Source organism: Triturus cristatus, chromosome 9, assembly GCF_964204655.1.
Source record: "Triturus cristatus chromosome 9, aTriCri1.1, whole genome shotgun sequence".
Classification (NCBI taxonomy): Eukaryota; Metazoa; Chordata; class Amphibia; order Caudata; family Salamandridae; genus Triturus; species Triturus cristatus.
The window spans coordinates 815,708,966-815,725,630 of NC_140592.1; the positions used below are offsets into that span (position 1 = coordinate 815,708,966).

At 37.8% G+C, this 16,665-nt stretch overlaps 1 protein-coding gene across 2 annotated transcripts in view; it reads left to right on the forward strand.

The window, feature by feature from the left end:
- JAG2 (jagged canonical Notch ligand 2) overlaps nucleotides 1-16,665 on the forward strand; it is a 294,764-nt gene that overhangs the window by 130,881 nt on the left and 147,218 nt on the right. For both annotated transcript variants that reach the window (XM_085626226.1, XM_085626227.1), the window contains exons 4-5: nucleotides 4,831-5,088; nucleotides 13,419-13,479. In XM_085626226.1, the coding sequence (XP_085482352.1) occupies nucleotides 4,831-5,088; nucleotides 13,419-13,479 (319 nt within the window). The remainder of the gene's footprint in view (nucleotides 1-4,830; nucleotides 5,089-13,418; nucleotides 13,480-16,665) is intronic.

Below are 16,665 nucleotides of genomic sequence, written 5' to 3' on the forward strand. Positions count from 1 at the left end.
AACCTGATGAATGACATCCTGGAGTTGTGTCTGCAAGCTGTGTATCTCTATCGTTTAGTTTTGCTTTATTGTTTGAAAATCAAGAAAGTAATGTAAAATGAAACCCACCTGTTTTATATTTACCCAGTTCAATTGTGTGCTTCAAGCATACTTCAGCAAGGATTGGGAAGATCTGCATACTCATTGGCAGACTTTCATTCAAATGGTATGGGAGTGTCCACAGATTAGGCAGTATTGTACGATGGTGATGGATTGGATCAAGGAGGAGAGTAATCTGGATGTGGTATTGGGGATGTGCTTACTGGGACAGATAGCAAAAACTAAGGCACAAACCACATTTGTAATTTTATAGATCTTGCCATGGTAGTGGCCAAAAGAAATATTGCTATTATGTGAAAGACAATTAAAGCACCTGATTGATGGATGTGAGCAAATGGTCAGTGACAAGATAGTGGCCCTACATAAATTCGGAATTCAAAGGGACTAGTAAGGCTCTTCTGGTGATGCATGGGATGTGATTCTTATAGTTATTGAGGTCAAAGTGGACACTTATCCCCTGTGAGGGAACTATGTGTGATTAGTTTACTGTGAAATGCTTTGCTTGAAGTTAAATTAAGTCAAGAGAGAGTATAGTGTTGGATGTGGACCAAGTTATAAATGTGTTAGATGTCACCATGCATGTAATGGCTAGTGGTGGTCCTTACACCTTATTTTCCTTACTGTATACTGGGAGCAAAGAAGAGATCCTGTTATTATCTAGATGCATTTTGGGGGCAGGAGGGAGCGAGGGTGGTAATGGAAAGTGGGCAGTTTGATTATAAAGCAGTAAAACTGCTGACAGTGTCCCTGGTTGAAATTGAATTAGTTGTATAAAATCAATAAGGAAGTAATGTAAAAAAAAATGGATCATCTTAACTTGTGTAACTTACTTTTACTTCTGTTATGTTGAGTTCCATGCAGACTTATCGAATGGCGGTTGGGGCGGGGGGGCTGTTTGTTCTCTAATAATATTGATGCCCTTTGACAACTATACACTGAATTTGGCAGGAATTCACGTTTAGCTTTCTCTTGGTATAGCAAGTTAAATACAATGCAGGGATACCAGGTTTCATGCAGATCTAATAAGGGATGGAGGGTAAAAGTTTAAGTGGGATGTCAGGAAAAAAAGCTTGCACAACAGTTCAGATCGAGACATTATCATTAATCACCACACAGTCACCTGTAAAACGTTAGAAAAAAATCGTGAAAATGTTCCATTAAAGAAATTCTCTTAAAATTATAAACAGTTAATAGTTATTGTTCATGTAGTGCAAAACATTTATTTTGTCACCTGAAAAATCTAAGAAATGCAATAACAACCGTTAAAATATGCTTTGATTGCAAAACCTAATAGTCCTAAAATTCATCTGTTATGGCATGATACTTGAAAAGTAATCATATATACCATCACCAGTGGAATTAATGGAGAACATCACTGATGTGGTAATTTTTCACTAGTTTTCTTTTAACTTATTTGTTTAACTGATTTTTTAAAAAATTACTGATATTTACAACAAATATGTTCCTTGTGTCAGATGAAGGTAGCTGTGTGGTTGTGCGACTGTGTTTTAGTGTATGATAACCACTTTGTCAGTTTTTATAGTGATTGTATGATAGTCAGTGTTGCCCTTTGATGGTGTGTCTGCGTCAGTCTGATGTTTGAGTGGGGGCATATGCTGTTTGTGTGATCCTAGATCTCCCTGAGTGATAGTGTCTTGATGGCTCTGTGAGGGTGTATGACTGGGTGCATGCCTGTGTGTGTGTTTGATGGTTGTGTGGGAGTTTATTGGAGGTCCAAAAATGTATAGTTGACTGCCTGCGTACAAGTCTTATTATAGCCCGCCGTATTGGGCTATACCGGCTATTAAAGGCCCGCTCCAGCGTTAAAGGCCCGAGTTGAAGGCGAGGGCTTTTAACAAGGGAGCGGGACTTTAATAGCTGGTATAACCCAGCTACGAAGGGCTATAAGGCTATTAGAACATTCTGCCACTAGAGGGCAGAATGTTCTAACAAATAAAACAAAGGCCTCTCGAAGCCCGAAGGGATTTAAAACCCCTGGAGCTCCGAGAGGCCTTTGTCAAAACATTGGAATGTTGCTTTGCAGGCCTTTACCAGCACGTAGAAGCTCAGAACACTCCATTGTCTTCAATGGAGTGCTCCACTTACCATTTTTCTAATTAAGCTTTACAACCTTCCTCAAGTCCCATCTTTGCTATTTTTGGCATTGACAGTAGAAATGGCAGTGCCTTGCAGACTGTGAAATACCATGTCCCTGGATGGGATATTTGACTTTAAGAGTAAATTTGCATATCTTCAGTTTGGGAAAGGTTGAGTTTATAATATTGTAGAGTGATTTGAAGAAGAAAGTGCATCCCCTTAGGGTTCTGTGGTTTTTCATGCTAAGTCACATCTGTTCATCATCCAGGTACAACCAATTCAAAACCATAGATCAGTCTAAACTCCTGTGACAAAAATAGATCACAGCTTTCCCTTTGTCTTCACTTATTAAACAAAAAAAAGCCAACATTCAAAAGCCCTGTGTGAAAAAGTAAGTGCACCCTTACTCCTGCCTTATCATTTAAAAAGGTTATTAACTTGTTTGGTGAACCATTGCTCGTGTGCTGTGGACGGCTCCAGGCTGTCCCATCATCTGAGGTGGTACTCTTGGTCCAAAGTATTGTGCAAATGAGGTGTGCACAATGTAGCATTAGAGACCACCATTTTAATGCCTTTCTTGACACAACACTCAGTAACACCAGATCTTTAGAGACCATTAAACACACAAAAGTTGAAGGGAGGAGTGCTTGCAATATGTCTAACCTCTGGCTATTGCTTGGGGTAGCATTTCAACCCATTGCTAAAGACCATTGTTATTTCCTTACTGATATCTATCTCCCCCTTGGGCATTGGATTCCAATAATCTACTAAACAGGTTAATTACTTCTATAATAATTTTGAATCATTCTTATTGGTTTGTTCAACTTTGTTATAGTCTATGGTTAACAAATCCACTGCTTTAACGGTAGTTTACTTGCTGAGCATCTTTCAATTGAACATTCAACGTGTGCATAACTTACTGTCCGTATCCTTGACTACTGAATTCCACAAGGTGCACAAACTCTTGAGTTGTAACCCTTTGTAAGTCTTATAAATTCGTATTACAATACAAATGTATTTTTATTAATCATAGTCAGATTGCCCAAACCTCCTAATGCCATTAGGTTACTCGATTGGACAAATCTACTACTTTTATGTGTTTTTCTCAAATCACTCATAAGGTTCTTCCATTCCATTCTTTTTTATAAGACCAATTTGGACTAACACTAAATTGGCATAGAAGCAAATGTCTTTCAGATGGTTGAAGCTTCATTTTCTTAACAAAGTAGTTTGTTTTCTTTATATTCAAGAATCGTTTGTGACCTACAAATGTGTACATTGTTGTATTTTCCCTTATTTCTTGAGGTTTACTTCAGTTCAGAATTCAGTTCAATTTGTGGATTAGATTCAGGGATTATGTAGGTGATAACTCAAGTGATTTTTTTTTTCTACAACTATAAAAACTGAACCGGAAACATTATGAACACTGTCCAAGAATGTCCTTCTGTGGCCATCTCCCTCACCTATAAAAAACTGGTAAATAACCGGGTTGATCCGATGCAGAAATTATGTATGTGCTGAGTGGATGACCTGGGTGACATGGATGACGAAGACTGGAGAGACGCCCTGGCTTCTCCCAGAGAGGTAGTAATCCCCATGCTACTCCGCCTCATCCAGCTTAAAATCCTTCATCGGGTTTACTTTGACGCTAAGCTATTATTCCAGCTGGGCAGGCGACCCGATCCGCTCTGTCTCCGACAATGCAAACAGATCGGCACCTTTACACACATTCTATGGGAATGCCCACATATACATAGCTATTGGGGAAAAAGTGACTCGCCAATTGGCCAGAACATGTGACAAGCCCCTGAGACCCTCTCCCAAACTTTGCCTTCTCAATATATGGGAGGCTACTGACTTCTCCCATGCAGAACAGGCGTGGGCCGCGATGGGTTGGGTCATTGCAAAGCGCAACATCGCACAGAAATGGGGAATAGCCGCGAGCCCACTGGTAAAAGATTGGGCTAAGGACATGGATTGTGCAATGATAGCTGAGAAAACGGTATTCAAGGGACGAGGATGCCCCTGGAAATGGGATACAAAATGGGGAAAGTGGAACAAATATAGGGGGGGCATTTGTATCTCACCCAACTGTGGAATTAAGGCCTGAGAGACAAACACTGATGGCCCTCCTCGCAGTTGAAGCTGAGTCCCACCCCACCGGCGAACTAGCATGACAGTGTCTGTGTGGTCCTATCATTGTATGTTCTCAATGTATGTATTGTCCTGGATTGGGGTTGTATTGCATAGATGAGCGGGGGCCCACCAGAGGCAGAATACTGATATATTCTCTGTCCAATGTATGAAATGTGATGATGTCAATGTTTTGTCTTCTTTTTATGGATACATTAATACGATTGTACAATGCTATTCACCGATGCATGTTTATTGAAAATAAAAAGTTTAAAAAAAACAAATGTCCTTCTGTGGATGACTTTTATAATTTAATTTGTTCCATAATCAATTTTTTACCTTTTTAATTGTTGGCAATAAATCAAGGGTCTGAGCTTAGTTGCATATCCCAATAGTCCTTTTGGATGAGCAAAAGAGAAGAAATTGCAGAGGACAAAAATGATTTGCGAATGCTAGGAGACACATCTGCCTTTTTTGACTTTCTTATTTTCTGCTTTTTAGGTGATGACCTTCTAATTGACAGAGTTATGCATGCTGGTGTTATCAATCCTGAAGACCAGTGGACTTCTATGCCATTGAATGGACCTGTTGCTCATTTTGATTTCAAAATAAGAGTAAAATGCGAAGAGAATTACTACGGCACATTGTGCAACAAATTCTGCAGGCCCTGGGATGATTTTGTCGTTGGCCACTACACTTGCGATCACTATGGAAACAAAGTGTGTATGGATGGTTGGATGGGAGCAGATTGTAAACAAGGTAATATTTGTTGAACCAAAATCACCCTGCTACATAATACTGCTTTTCTCTTAATTTAAATACTTAATCTGTGAGAATTCTTGCTTGTTCAAATAGAGCAGTCTCAGTGCTAAAATTCTTTTTAGTCAAAGGTGATACCCTGGGAAAGCGGAGGACAAAACTTCATTATAATAGGTTACAAAGGTCTTTACCTCCCCATGGATAGTGTGGGGTATCATTTCCAAGCACTTAACACTTAACATCAGGTTGGTTCCTGTATCTAGCATTACTATCTTTTTATTGGGGGGACATTGTGTTCCGCAAAACTGAAGGGCGAGGCAAAGTGGAAGAAACTACAAGGGAAATAGAGGCCAGATCAGCTGATTATTATTGCAAAAATTGAATTGTTAAGTAAAATGTTCCTGTATGCATGTGCAGGCAAGCACTCCTTAATTATCTATCAGACAGGTGGGAGAATGAACCACATTGTTCTCTATAACCGAGTCTCAGAAATTTTGTCTCTGAGACTCTCAAACACACGTTCACAGACTGCGGTCTATATAATCTCCATTTAGTGTGGTTCGATGGATAGCACCATCATCGGTTCTGTCACTTGAGTATCCCGTTCTCTAGGTGACATCAAAATCTTCACCTGCGTGCATAAATCTAACCGATTGTTGGGGTCTGCACAGGATGATTTAAATCCAAGCTTAAACCTTTCCTACTTTTCTCCACATAAAGATGCATATAAAATGCATACTTAAGTTATATGCCTAATTAATACACCTATAACCGCGTTCCGTCTTGAGCAAAGTGTGCTCACTGATGAAGACGAGTGAGTGCTTCCACTCACTAATAATACACAGTCAGGAAAACCCTAAAGTATACAGCCTCCACATTTATTTTTTTGGGTCATGACGAAGGCCATTGACCCGAAGGGGCTGTTCTAGGCCGAAACATGTCGATCGACCACTACTTGGTCCACTTCTTACTGCTTTGTTTTTAGCCTTATCCCAATCCTATTTTTTTCGCCCCCAATAAAGATTTAACTACAGGATAGAAGATAATTTTAACTCACTTATCACTTTCAACATCCAGAAGTGTCTCCCTCTTGGTGGAGGTTTTGCTGTCACTTAGAGAACGAGACACTGAAGTGACAGTCCCGAGGAAGACACTGTCTTCCGAACCACACTAAGTAAAGATTATACGCACCGTAGTCTGTGAACTTGTGGTTGAGGGTCTCCAAGACAAGAATGTTTGAGACTCTGATATAGAGACCGATGTGGTTTATTCTCCCCCTTTATGACATACCTCTATTACCTCTTGGCAGCTGAATGAACCTCTGCTTCTTCCTCCCTACATCTTTTAGATTTATACCAATCACTTCTTAATTAACATCTTCCTTTGTCACTCAATTCAATTTATTAGTTATTGTGTTGACATTCTGCCATCCAATAATAAAACCAATTTATAATGATACAATCAAAAATACTAAAAACGACATAAGTCAAAAACTTAGTAGTCATATTGGTCTAGAGAAACAATAATAAGCAATAGAAGCAGAACGCTTATAAGACCAACAGCTACAGGTTAACGTCCCCCTAAGGTGCGAGTGCTTGTACAGTAACACGTGGGAATGAGGAGCAAAGGCACCATAATATCCACATCATCCTTCTGCTTAGCGATATCATATCAGCAATCCTCAGGTTACATTAGGACCCCATAAAACAGCAGTTTCCTACCAATCCGATTTGATTGCAGGATAATAGCAGTAGTATCCATAAGTGCACAAGCTTCTAATCAAGATCCTCCCTGGGTACCAGTGTACATCTTTTATAAAAGGATATTTAGCTCTATATACCCATAATTGTATACATTCCTAATGGGGCTTAGTCAGATTTATTGAGCATTTACCAGGCCCCTCCTACATGACCAAACTGCCCATAAATATGAGGTGACTGAATTAAAAATACATTAATCATCCGTTCTAAAATAATATGTTAAAACTGCTCCAACAGAATTAATGTCCTGATCTCTAAGAAGAGGCACAAGCCACCTTTTTCTTGCTAAGACTTGTTTAGTGCAAAACAGAAAAGTGCGATAGATTTCCTCTCCCCAAAAAATGCAGTCACAATATTCTTTGCTTGTGGGAAGTCAAACACTTAACTAGACATTTTCTTGTCTGTAATATACTCAGCCTACATTTAACATAAAGTGTAAGTTTTTGTTAAAAATAAATCAAATCCATATATAACATGTCAACGGGGCCAAGATTGTCACTAAAATAGTCCCATAGTAAACTCCCAGGTGTAATCAGGGAATGTTTCCTCTCCCGTCTATACTCGAAATAGCGCTCCTTGATGATTGTTACCATATCCCGAATTATGCTTCTCAGGTCGGTCCAAAGTTACCCTAGCTGCAATTCAACGAATACACGTTTTATGTGGGACAACCAAGTATTTCTATCATTGGTACCAGCGTGATTCTCATCTGCCAAAGGTTTTACATAGATCACTGCTTTAGGGTTCAGAACAGCTCTAATCCAGCATAGTACTGGTTTTAGAGCTGCTATTTCTGTTAGGGCCCACTTCTAACAAGGATCTGAGAAAATTATTCTCAGCCACTTGTAGTGTGTTTATGTTCCCATACCCTCAAATCTTTTGGGGGTCAAGTAGTCTTATAGAGACAGAAAATAACTCCTCAAAGCAATCCTTCTGCCATTTTCCAAAATGGGGGCTATAATAGAGGAAGAAGAGACATGTATAGAAATGAAACATAATATAGGTTTTTAATCTTTTATGTATACACCAAATAATATTTATGATCTGAATATGAAAAAAGATAATGTCTATCACTCCTGTTTTAGACACATTCTTAAAATTCACTTTATTTATTTGTTTAGGCAATTGCTTGTTGTACATTTGCAGAATGTTGAACATTTGGGAAGAGCATATCACAAGGGACATAGTTTTGTAGCACAGATTTTTTCAAGTAAATGTACGTGTAAGTTCTGTGGGTAGAGGCTTTAGAAATTTCATGGGTTTTAGCACCCCATCAATATCTTCCCAACTAAGTTTACATGGATCTTTCTCTTCATATGCATGACTCAAAGCATTTACAGATCTTCTGATCAAGTAGAACGCTCTTTTAATGTGTCCACACCCAGAATATGACATCAGTGGAAGTTCACTTAGCGAGACTGATCTTTTGAACTCATTAAATTGAAGATCGTCAAATGTGTGACAGAACTCGTTTTGCACACATGCACAAGGTATTTTTCTACGTCTTTAAAGTCACATTCTTCTTCTGTCTCAGTAAATCATTTTAGAAACTTCTTAGCTTCAGCAGTTGAAGCTCCAAGCTTTGTTCCAGTTTTGCTCATCGTGTCATCACCCATAAGACTATGTGCCTAGATAAGAACACTGGGCATCTCTGGGTCCAGTTTCTTGTACAGAATATGAAACTGGATCAAGTGTCTTTTCTCTCTTGTTCGATAACGTATCCATAACTCTGACAATCCTTGACTTATGAACATTGCAACAAATCTAAGTATCGCAATAATAACATCTGTGTCATTTGACAGTACAATGAGTCGATTGGAACCATTTCAAACATCCCAATCAATATGTGGCACAACACAGAGGTCAGCTTCCTCCAATATACTGTTAACGTCTTGAACAATATAGCCTGTACCGTTTGAATATATCTCTGCAGGCACCTGCTCCACATTTACTATAATTCCACTTGCAATAATTGGAAATTCAGTGTTCACCGAAGCATCCGCCATGTTTTGTTGAGGTAACTTCTCCAAGTTGATCTTGTTCGATGTTGATTACCAGAATTTATCAAGTTGCACAGGCATAGATTTAGAATTTTTGATCCAGGCAAGGTCAGTTTTTCCACTTGTAGACATTAGTCTGAGTCTCTCTGAACACTGACTTTGATATCTGGAGAACAGTAGAAATGATCTCTCCGAATTTTGCATGGATAACATCTTGACCATTCACAGTTGTGACATAATTCACAACAGCAGCAGTTTTCAATGAGGACACCTTTTCGAATGGAAATTCTTCAGGTGAAAGGTTTTTTGTGTTCTCTTGTACGAGTTTGTGCTTCACTGGTTTGATTGCAGAAACTCCATCAAATAATGCGTTTGTTGGAAGAAGATCATGCGACAGAATGTCCTTGATAAATTCACCTTATTTGTTTGCTACATCCATCCCTCTATGTGGTTCAAAATTTGTTTTTTTGTAACCGGTTTTGTAGTGGATGGTTGGACGAAACTGGATGACAATTAAAACGTGAAAATTTTGCTTTAGTGATTATGCCAAGCAGCTTTTTATCTTTCAATACAAATCTCTCCTGCTTCAGTTCTGCATATAGTTTAGATTCATATTCCAGTACATCTAGTTGACGTGTCTTTATATGTTTATCCACATATTGTTTGGTCACGTGGTTGTGTAGTTGCACAGTCATTTCAAACGGGTTTCCTTGCTGCTGCATTAAATAAAGGAGGCTGCCAACATGTTTATTAAAATGCTCCCCTTCTCTTACCTCATGTTCGTGGTGAGGAATAGTTTCATAACTGTCCATTCATTTTGAAATTTTCATCTCTCAGAAAACATTGTAAATAGAAAGGACTTCATGGTATACTAGCCTCCATTGAGCAACATATTCACTTTTACATGTCTTACCAACAATTTACCTTGGAGCTGTTCTGTGATCTCTGGATTGTCTGTTCCAGTTTCATATCTGGGGCCATAACTTTGAACCTTTCCTCAGTCTTTCACCACAAAATGTCTTTGGATGAATTTTCTGTAGTGGTATGGCTTTTCCACCTCTAGCTTCTTCACTCTTTCCAAATACCAGGACCTATATCTCGGGTAGTTTATGCACTCGACTTTGCGAAACATAGTGATCCGTGACCCCACAGTTTTCACTAGAGCTATCATGTGTAAAACATTTCCCCAGTACTTGCAAAGTTCTGATTTTTCTTCACATTCTTGGACAAACTCTATGAACTAAGTGTGTATTGAACATTGCCTGAACATTGCCTGGCTTTGCATTATGTCTTTTGAATGAAGTGCACTCTGTGCCTTGTTGACTTCTGAGATAAGATATGTAAAACCTAATTTGTCATTCTTGTCCCAGAAAGTATAACAATGCAGTGGTTTGATAGCCTCTGATATGATGAGCAACCCTTGTAACAAACATAATGAGTTCTGCTCAATACTTACTAGACAGTTTTGCTTCCAAAGATTTCAGCTTCAATAAGTGCATCATCTATGCCACAGCCACTGAGATAACTTCCTGCACCCCGCAATGCAATGTTTGTCTGGTGGAAAACACCCGAACATTGGATAAAGATCAAATTCTACTGGATTGCTCATAAAAATGTCCGCTACAATACGGAAAACACGCAGAAAATTGCACGATAGGCTAGTATTCAAGATGAGCATGCACATTTTGGATATTGTTTTTTAGCTTTTGCGTAGTTTGTGACCGCAGATGGTATTGTTGGTAAAAACCCAACCTTCTTCAGTGGGACGGTATTCTGGGCGATCAGAGCATAAATTCCAGCCCACGGAGGAACTTCATCCTTCAGTCCGCACAGAATAAGCAATATGATCAGTTCATTTAAATCAGCTTAGCGGACTGTAGCATCAGGTAGAAGTAGATCTAGGTCCTCGGCCACAGTGAAACTTTCTGGTAGACTGGGACGTGTTGATGGCTGGTAGTGATTTTGTACACGTTGTCAAGGCAGTTGGGTTATAAGTTTACAGCTCCATTTGTTTATGCCTACAGCTGATGCAGCTTGTTTTCCAGCAGCTACTTCATTGGTACAGTCTTGAAAAAGCACCATGGGAGTATTGTGTGCTGGATGTTCCAGACTAAAAAGAGCTGTCTTCAAAATCATCAAGAGCAGTAATTGTAAATCCTTTCCTGGTAAACTGACTTGGAAGTGGTGCGCTGTCCGATTCACAAGATTTTATAGCATGAGTTGCTAACAAGTTCCTGCTCCGTACTATGTCTTTCTAACTTGTTGATACACCAATCCTAATAATTGAAGTGATTAGCTCTCTACTTTTGCACTTGTCATAGATTTTGTGGGCAGTCATCATGTGTAGTGTTGCATAGTGTTTTGCCATGATGTAATTCATAAAACATGATGTGTGAAAATGCAGTATATTTGCACAGCTTAAGTCTGTGACTTCATTGTATTGCCTTTAGCTTCTTCGCATATATCTTCAAAGCCATCTTCAATGTTGCTGGCTTCTGTTCCAAACTCAAGAACTTTAGTTTGTAACAGTTTTGCTTTGCATATATTAAACAATGATGTAAAAATCGTTAAGACAACATCAGGCATTCTTGTTGACTCCCATGATTTGCGGAGCTCTGGGGCATCACAACATTTGTCATTAAGTCCTAAATGTAAATCTTTCAGAGCATTTCTTAAAATGGTTCCTGTTGATTTTACTATATCCTGTGATCTTATTTTGGCAGCAAGAACTTAAGGAATCAAATCAGCTGAGAACACCATAAGTGGCTCATTCTTTTTGTTAGAGTGACAAAATGAATTCAGTCATTGTACATTCTCACCAGAAATCTAAATTTCATTTTATACACTCATCAATGTTGACCGTTATTTCTCTGATCTCACGGAGTGTGAACCCATAGCCAGCACTCAAGAGTGGCTTTAGAACTTCATTTGCTTTTTCAAAGAGTACAAAATTAACTGAAGGCTGGCGGTTACAATGCTGCTGGGAGCTCATTGTGCATTCATATTTTTGAATGCATGCACACATGCAATTCAGGTAGGCATAAATCCGGTGCATATACATTCACCTCGCTATTTAGATCAGCTACTCAGCTAGAAACCTCATCTTGAAAGAAACTAGCTGCAGATAAAAACATGTTTGACATTTGAGACGCACATACTCTGTACTTTGTTCTTTCGTCTGTCCTTTTGGCCCTTATTCTGCCTAAACCACAGATAAGGCATTGAAGATCCTCTGCTTTCATATCAGTTGATGGAGGTGGACGAGGGGGAGCCATCTATCTTCTACGTGGATGGACATTGGGTTTGGTTGTCGTCCCTTTCTCAGAAGACTGATTCTTTTTGTGATTCACTGATTTCTGCTACTTTTTGTCAGTGTGTTTCAAGGCTTATTTTCATGTTATACGTCTTGTAGCACCTGTTACAATGACAAAACATTTTACCTCTTCACCCATCAGTTTCAATCTTTTGTGAACTTCGTCTTGCCGTTTTTCTGCAGCTTCTCGAACTCTATGTTCAGGCGTAGTTGACGTTAGCTTTTCTTTTGGATTAGTTTGGCATATGACACAGTTTTCTTTGTTGAAGGAGTCCTCAGATGTTGTAGTTAGCAACACTCTGTAATGAGGTAAATATTCTCTGCTACCACCTGCTTTGCTCAGGTTATGAATTTGAATCAATGGAAAACTTGAAACAAAAACAATAATAAAATAAATTACCAATATGATGGCTAAAACACATTGTTATAAAGCCACAATTTTGTAAAATGGTGGAAGGGTTGCTCTGAGGAGGTATTTTCTGTCTCTATAAGTCTACATGACTCCAAAAACTATGTTTTGACACCAAAATGAAGTATATAGGTCTCATGGTTTCTGAAATATTACATCATCACTACAACACACCCGCCATTTAAAAAAATGACCAGAAAATTCTACCCACATTAGCAATGTCTACCCAAGCTAAAGGGGCCAGGACTATAGAGCTTTAAAAATCAATTTCAGTCGAGCTAAATCTTGGTACTTAAATTAAAGTCGAACAAGCTAGATTATTGATCAATTTTGACAAACGCTCTGGGCAGCTGAGGTGGGTGAAGCAGGATTAAAGGCCAACTGTTTGAGGCCTTTGTGGACAAACCTCTGTGTAAAAAAAAAAAAATAATAATCCAACTTCTTTACTCACCCCATCTGTACAAGTTTGTTAAGTACACAGAATGTGAAACGGAATGTGAAGAAAATCAATGGGGAAACTGGGGTTCACTCCTTGAATTGCTGCCATTCCGAGTTGAAAAGTCCATACACCAGGTGGATCATATAAAATTGTAATCGCAATTAAACCCTGTTATCTGTTACTGTCATTTGAATGTTCGGTTGGTTATATATATATATATATATATATATATATATATATATATATATATATATATATATATATATATATTTTTTAATGCACCTTTGGATTGTATACATATATCTGAATATTTCTATATGTTATTTTGGGTACAATCTATAATTGTACAAAAGTAATTGACTTTATTTGCACAGCTAAGACTAAGTCAAAAACTATTTTTTCTTTACAGCCATTTGTAAACAAGGATGTGATTTACTGCACGGAGGCTGCCACAAACCAGGCGAGTGCAAGTAAGTTGGACTATGTCTTCTTTGGTTGAGGGCATGGTCGAATATTTCTTTTATTGAAAATGTGTTTGTAAAAGTGTCTCAAGATCGAGATTACTTCTGACAAAGGTTCAAATACCTGACTACTTAAACGATGTCTATTGCTACGACTTGTTTCGAAAAGTTTAGACGTTGCGTACGTATTTATTTCTGTCATTGATTCACATTGTATAGATTCATTCTTATCACTTAGTTGGTATTTGGTCTTTATGTTTCTTTTGTTTTAAGTTATTGTTTTGTTTATCTGTAGCAATCATATGATTTCAATTGGTTTTTGAGTGCGAAGAAGTGTTACAGACTGGCCATATTCTGTTGCTTTCTCTGTCATCTCTTTTTCCTCCACAGCAGCCTTGAAATGTGTTTTGTCCTTATGAATGAATGATAATACACTTTGGTATTGGTTGTGTAATCCTGAGTTGATGCAGTTTAAGACTTTTGGACCATATTTTGTATTCCCTGCTGCTGTGGGCTACACTAGTGCAAGTGCCCTTGCTTACGAATACTGGCTTTACACAAGTATAAAGCCACACAAACCAAGAAAAAGGCACAAGTTTATAAGTAAACTTTAAAAATAAATTACGTATGATATTATTGTTTCTATCCATCCATCAAAATGTTCCTGCAGCAGTTACTTGTGGTACAGACTAGTATACACGTGAAATACACTAAGAATTAGACTATCTGAGAAAGTGCGTTTCAGATGTGTACTAAGAATGCTTGTTTTAGAGTACTTTTTTTTACTAAACGCAATAGATTATGGAACATTTCATTATTTTATCCATATTTTGTGCAGAGGGTACTTCCTTTCTTGTGGACCACTTAGAGCATAATTTGAGTTGTATAGAGGATAGTTTGCTTTTTAAATGTCGTAACTCTGCCTTTTTTTCTCAAACGAAATGAAGAAAATGGCCGTATATTTTATGTATTTTTCTTTTATAGGAGTACTTTTACCTTTTCTTGATAAAAAAAAAAAAATTAATTTGTGAATATAAATCTTCCTCTCAATTAAATGTGATGAAATCATTACAATGTGTGTATGTGTTTGGAGGCGTCACTCTGACGCACGATTTTCTTCGTATTTTCCACTAATTTGTGATGGTTTAACATTATTGAAAGTTATCTGCATTTAACTTAGTCATGTATTGAAGGACTCTGTCTAGATGATGAGGTGAGGTTTTGCTTGGAACTGTTGGGGATGAAAATTGGATTCTGTTCATTTGTAATGTTCCTGTTAATAGCTATACTCTGGCATTGAATTAGTTGGCGAATTGATGCAGGACTGAAGTAGGTGTTTGCAGAGGATATTTGTTTTTGATTGTTAAAAGTGAAGGTGCCTTTATTTGTTAAATAAGAATACCATGTTCTCCCCACCAGTCTCCTGCAGTGACTAAGTGCAATAAATAACAAGTGCTGCTAGTCCCCATTTTACTGGTAACTCAGTTTATTGACCTTTGAAGTATGAAAGTTTTAAGCTTTCATCGCAGGATTCAAACTTTTAACTTCTAGATCAAGGCAGGTTTCAATGGTGAGCATTTATCTTGCTGAGCACACTGCCAGCCACTTCCTTGATACTGCAAAACTAGTCTCCACTCCCCTCTTCTCCAGAACAAACTATCTCATAACCTTACCTTCTACCCTTTCTTCAAGATTAACTGTTGGAAATGATGGTGTGAAATTTGTTTAACTGTTGTGATGTTTGGGCAATTAACAACTCATACCATTTTATTTGTATTGATGACTTACTCTCTGAAACATATACATAATTATTGTGACTTCCTTGAATGGAAACATTTTAGCTTTTAGTGAAAAGGTACTGTAAATGTTATGAATGCATTTTTATTATTGTATGATGTTTTTAAAGATTTGTTTTTATATTTACACATAATGCTCATCTGAAAAAAATATAATGCATTGAAAATGCAAGAATTGTTTTTAATCCCCGAATCATAAATACTAATACGGCTGTATGGGTTGTGACTCAAGGTTTATTAAAGTTGAGGTAATAGTATACTTCACTGGCCTCTATTCTGATTTTTTAATGTTTGTAGTGCTTGAAACTGTTGCAGTTACTTTTTAAAACGTATGTATTATACTTTAGCATCATGGGTAAATGTCATGTGTGTTGCCTAGCACTACGGAAACGATATTATACAGCACATTAGAAAATAACAAGTCCCGATCTAAGTCCCACCATTGTTCATCTGATCTTAAACTGTGCAGATAAATATTACATTCTGGTTGTTGTGTATTGCCTGCAGAAAATGTATATCCAAACATGTATACAGCAGTAGTACAATGTGACTCAAAGTGATACCTGCTGATATAGTGTACACACAAAACAAAAAAAGTATTATAATATGTTGAAAATATATATTTAAATTAATATTTTTGTATTTAGAGAAATTACACTTTAGTTAGCATAATATTTTTGTTAGTTCAAATTAAACATGATATGGTTTGTTGTGTTTCTTACATTACTTTTGGTCCTTTAATAGACTGCAACATAGAATTTTTGTTTTTTTCAAATATTGGTGCACAAAACCCCCAGTGTATCGAACTTTTTATCATGTTTTAGTTACTATTTTTGAGCATGGCTCTTCAAAGTTTTGACTGTAGTTGGAGCTAAAAGATGAGATGAATCAGATTGTATGAATCAAGGCACACTGTCCTTCTTTAATTTAAGACAAAAGGGGTAACTAAAATAAACGAGCGATGTTTCAGGCGCTATCTTACTCGGCAACATTTGCAATGTGAACGTTTTCGTGTTAATCCTGATAATCTTATTAGCTGTGTTTCATAATTTAATTGGTTTTGAAGTTGTTAGGTTTGGTATTTAGAGTTATTTGCTGTTTAAAATGAGTTCTAAAAGAGATTACAAAGGGAAGTTTTCTTATGTGAGGGGGTGTTAAGCTGTCCATACATATTTCAGTATTTATGTTTCTGATGGATACATCTGCCTGTGGATTCCTCACCTTGTGAATATCCCTTGCGCCAGCATTCTTCGGAATTTTTTTCGTAGCTTTCCACGCCGACGAGGCCGTCGTGAAGTCACGGCTCCGCACGTGACTCCGCGTGACGTCACTGGAGCCATAGGAGGACCACGTCTGCGTGATGACGTCAGTTCCTTTTTTTCTGCGCTGCAACGCGAAC